Source organism: Dipodomys ordii, unplaced genomic scaffold (genome assembly GCF_000151885.1).
Source record: "Dipodomys ordii isolate 6190 unplaced genomic scaffold, Dord_2.0 Scaffold113, whole genome shotgun sequence".
Classification (NCBI taxonomy): domain Eukaryota; kingdom Metazoa; phylum Chordata; class Mammalia; order Rodentia; family Heteromyidae; genus Dipodomys; species Dipodomys ordii.
Window position 1 is genome coordinate 5056669 of NW_012267329.1, and position 5324 is coordinate 5061992.

Genomic DNA, 5324 nt, shown 5'->3' on the forward strand with positions numbered 1-5324 from the left:
TCCATTTCCTAACAAATGGGGCAATGTCATTCTTTCTGATGGAGGCATAGAATTCCATTGTGTATATATACCACATTTTCTTGATCCATTCATCTACTGAAGGGCATCTGGGTTGGTTCCAGATCTTAGCTATGGTAAATAATGCTGCAATAAACATAGTTGTGGTGGTAGCTTTAGTGTGGTCTTTTTGTAAACATTTGGGTAAATGCCCAAAAGTGGGATTGCTGGGTAATAGGGGAGTTCTATGTGGAGTCTTTTGAGGAACCTCCATATTACTTTTGAACAAGTTTACACTCCCACCAACAATGAAGTAAGGTTCCCTTCTGTCCACATCCCCTCCAGCATCTGTTGTTAGTAGAGTTCTTAATTTTTGCCATTCTAACTGGGGTGAAGTGGTATCTCAATGTTGTTTTGATTTGCATTTCTTTTATGGCTAGGGAAGTTGAGCATTTCTTCATGTGTGTATTGACCATCCTTCTTTCTTCTTCAGAGAAGTTTCTCTTTAAGTCATTTGCCCAGTTATTTATTGAACAGTTATTTCTTTGACGGTTTTTTGTTGGGTGATTTAATTTTTTGAGTTCCAAGTATATTTTAGATATGAGACCCTTGTCTGTTGTATGGCTAGTGAAGATCTTCTCCCAATCTGTGGGCTTTCTATTGATCTTGCTAGCTATGTCCTTTGCCATGCAGAAGCTCTGCAACTTCATGCAATCCCATTTGTCCAACCTTTCTTTGATTTGTTTGCAAATTAATCTTATTAAAGATAACACATTATTAACCTGCGACATACTAATCAATATCTGAAAATTCACCCTGCACATTTACTAACATGATCTACACTAGAATTTAGTTATTAAACATAGGAAACAGAGAATTACTATCATTTGAATTAAATGTTTTCACAATACACAGTATTATGAACTAATAGAAACTAAGAAAAAATTTTTCTGCCCATGTGTCTTTTCAGGGCCTCCTTAATATCCTTGTTCCTGAGAGTGTAGATGAGTGGGTTCAACATGGGGATCACCACCATATAGAACACAGATATCACCTTGTTCTGGTCAGTAGAGTACATGGACTTTGGCATCACATAAATGAATGTAGTGGTCCCATAGTACAGAGTGACTGCACTGAGGTGGGAGCTGCAGGTGGAGAAGGCCTTGTGGCGGCCCTCAGTGGAGCACATCTTCAGGATGGTGATGACGATGTACACATATGAAAAGACTACGACCAGCCCTGTGAACAGAATCAAGGAGCCAACAATACTTGAGGCAACAACTGTGATGACACTGACATCAGAACAGGACAGTTCAACTAAAGGAGAAAAGTCACAGTAGAAATGGTTGACATTATTAGGTCCACAGAAAGGTAAAACATAGACACCAAGATTGAAAGTGCAACCATTGATTAAACCACCTACATAAGCCATCATGATTAACTGCACACAGACTTGGGTGGACATTTTGGTTGAATACAACAGTGGGTTACAAATAGCCATGAAGCGATCATAAGCCATTGCAGCCAGAAGGAAATACTCAGTTGCCCCAAAGAAAGCGGCTGAGCCAAGCTGGAAAGCACATCCATGGTAAGAGATGGTATTTTTGTCCACTAGGAAAGTAACCAGCATGTTGGGTGTGACAGAAGATGACAAGACTATGTCAACAAAGGCTAAATGGCTGAGAAAAAAGTACATGGGATGATGGACCAGAGAAGAAAATCTGATAAGGAGAATTGTGCAGAGATTGCCAGATACCGTCACCAGGTAGATGCACAGAATGATGGTGAAGAGGATGACTCGAAGGACTGGATCTTGTGTTAAGCCCAATAGAATGAACTCTGTCACTGCAGTGTGGTTCCTATCCACCAGGGAATCCATCAGAGTGAGGAACTGCTGCCAGACACAGCTGTGATGAAAAGCTGATATGAATGTGCCATAAATATGTAGTTACATTTTGATTAGCACAGGCAAATATATTAATTACACTTTTACCCTGAAGTTTCAGTCTAAACTTTTATACCTAATGAGTCTATTTTTAAAATATTTTTAAAGTAGAAACATTAAAATTAGCTTCAAATAGCATCTCTTTGGAACTTGATATATGCTACAATGGATATACAGAGCTTTAATCCTAATATTTATAAATAAGAGAATGATCAAAATGACAAAATAGATTTGAAGTTAATTAAAAATGTGTAATGACTGCAATATAAGATAACATTTATCAATTGCTTATTAAGTTAATACCCAGAGGATTTAAATTTTAATATTTAGTTCTTTTTATTTTCCAGGAAACTATAATCTAAGTACTTTTATATTTTCTTTTCATATTGAACAAATGGTAATAAACTTCTCTAAGGTTTCATAGCAAGTACTAGAAACAGTATATGAACCTCCAGCAGGTTGAGCTCAGCCCATTTCTTCAGTAACCATAATGTTAATGAAATAATGAACTAAATAATGAAATAATGAACTAAATAATCATTACAATCAAGGTGAACACACTTGTAAGTCGGGGATATAGGGATAGTTTTTCATCTATCTGTTCATTTATAAAAGAAGTGCTTCCTTAGCCACATAGTTTTCAAAGTCCATCAGTAAAAATAGGTCTTACTTGAAGACCAGTTTTTTTTTTACTGTAAATGTGATGTACAGAGTGGTTAAAGTTACATAAGTAAGGCAGTTAGTACATTTCTTTTCAAACAGTGTTATCCTCTCCCTCATTTTCTCCCACTTTCCCTCAGGGAAAACAATACAATAGTGATTCTCACAAGACACTATGTGAAAAAGACCAATTTTAAAATGGGAAATACATTGTCTTAATAGGAAAGGAAGAAATGGAAGGAATTCACATTAAAGTTATAAATGAACTTACTAATTGTAAATTTATGAAGTATTTTTAATATTTGCATTTGCTTTCTCATATCATCTCAAATGCCAACATAATTATTCTGCAAAATATTATGTGACTAATACTTAGGACCTGATTCTCAAGGTTTACTTTCTCTAACAAGATCTATTTTTAAATGCAAAAATATTTTCTAATTGGTGTATCAGAGTGTTAAGTAATATTATCTTCAATAGTACAATGGGAAATCAAGTTTCAGCATTCAGAGTTGAACAGTTTAACTAGGTGTATCAAGCTAGAGGTTAGTTCAAATTTCATCAACCAATATTTTGGATTTATAGCATTCACTGTGACCAACATGTTTATAGTAGTAGAGAATCAAGCGATAAGCAAAGCAAGTTTTTCTACAACATATTTATAAAGATTAATCCCTAAAAGCCTTTGAAAACTAGTGAATGCATTAGCATTGAGGCTGAAGGCTAAATTTAGGTGTGGTTAAATTCTATCTGAGATTCTAGTAATATGGGTAGATGAAAAAGAAATAATGGAATACTGAATTATTTTTAAATAAAATTCTTATTTAAAATTATTTTTTTAAACTGTCATTTATTTTCATTAATTTTCCTATAAAAATGTGTTGTCTCAGTTAAAGTCTCTTTTTATGTAGTAGATAGTTTGATTTGACCATTTCTGATTCTCAGCTAGTGCATATAAATTAGATAAATTTTCAGATTGTGATTTTTCTCTGGTGCAAGATGGAAACAAAAAATAGCTCACAGAACTCAACCTTACCTCTTGGAATAAGAATTCATTCATCTTACAGTAAAAACAACCCATGAAGGTATTATGATTATATAATAGCTCCTCTACCTTTTATTATTTGACTTAGGTAGTAAACATCAGAAGAGTAGAGATTCACACATGAGATCAAATATACTAGTAATCAGTATCATATTCTCCAGTGAATAATGAGCAGTTTATTTCACATAAACAAAAGTAATCTTCAAGGAGTCTGTCAATCCTCAAGTGTAATTTCTTTTTCCTTCATGTATTAGTCACATTCCTTTCATAATGATTTGGAGTACACTATTACAATGACCTCATAGCTAAATACATGTTCTCGGGACCAGAGTTCAGGCCACGAGTTCAGGCCCCACAACCGGACCCCCCCTGCAAAAAAAGAAGAAGAATTGGATTACTGAATCATTCTATTTAATCACCTATCAGAGAAGTTAATTATTTTGTTGTTGTTGTTGTTGTTGTTTCAGTCCTGAGGCTTTACCTGAGGGCCTGAGCACTGTTTCTGAGCCCTTATGCTCAAGGAGAGGGCTTTACCTCTTGAGTCACAGCTTCTTTTCTGGCTTTTTGGTGGTTAATTAGCAATAAGGGTCTCATGGACTTTCCTTCCTGGGCTAATTTAGAACCTTGACCGTCATATCTCAGCCTCCAGAGTAGTTAGAATTACAGGCATGAGTCACCACTGAATGGCTACAGTAGTTAAATATTTAAGATTGGCAATGATTGTGTTTTCTAGCTTAAAAAGCAAAATTAAACAAGAACACACTGTATCATAAGAAATTCTGACACTGGGACTAAGTGCATGGGCACTGCTGCTCAATGCAATGGGCAAGACTTGGATAGTAAAGAACAAAATGCTGAACAGTATTAGAGAGAAGTTAAAGGCATACTGATTGAATATAAAATTTTACTTTCCTTTAATAAGTATTCTAGAAAAAGGTGACAAATCAAAGAAAAGATAATTTTTCTTTGCCTTAGAAAGTCTGTATAAAAATTAATTGCACACAAAATAATAAAATCTGTCAATTAGTTATAAATGGATCAGTAAAAAACTATACTACTAGAAAATTAACATATAAAAGAAATTCCACTGTGTATATATACCACAGTTTCTTTTTGTGTGTGTTTGTCTTAATTTTTTTTATTGTAAAGATACTATACAGAGGGTTACAGTTACTTGAGTGAGGTAATGAGTACACTTCCTATTGAACATTGTTACCCTCTCCATTGTTTTCCCCCTACCATCCCTTCCCTCCCTACCTTCCCCAAGGTTCTTTTTTTTGATTGTGATTAAGTGATTACATAATTTCCCGAATTTCACAGTATTGTGGAATAATGATGCTCATTTAAAGTAACAAGTTCATTCTAACTTTCCTGGAGCAAATTGTCTATCACAGTCTATAACATATAATGGTGTACACATATACACCATACATGTGATCAGCAGCATGGGGATATTTAGTAGTGATTCGACCAGATGAGTGGGAGTTCTTTGTTTCTTAAGTCCTGTTAGTTTTATCATATCACCTAACTTTTTGGATTTAGCATCCACTTATCAGGAAGACCATGTACCGTTTGCCTCTTTGCTCTTGGCTTACCTCGCTCAACATGATTCCTTCTAGCTCCATCCATTTCCCTGCAAATGCCATTATTTTGTCATTTCTAATGGCTGCATAATAT

The 5324-nt window shown here is 34.9% G+C and overlaps 1 protein-coding gene across 1 annotated transcript; it reads right to left on the reverse strand.

Annotated features, from left to right (window-relative positions):
- Positions 1-931: 931 nt before the first annotated feature.
- On the reverse strand, positions 932-1876 carry LOC105995087 (olfactory receptor 478-like). Its single transcript, XM_013028754.1, has one exon. It carries the CDS (start codon positions 1874-1876, stop codon positions 932-934), a length of 945 nt encoding a protein of 314 aa, XP_012884208.1.
- Positions 1877-5324: the final 3448 nt, after the last annotated feature.

Coding starts and splice junctions, on each gene's coding strand:
- LOC105995087 (XM_013028754.1), bottom strand. CDS start 1,876: ATGGATTCCCTGGTGGATAGGAACCACACTGCAGTGACAGAGTTCATT.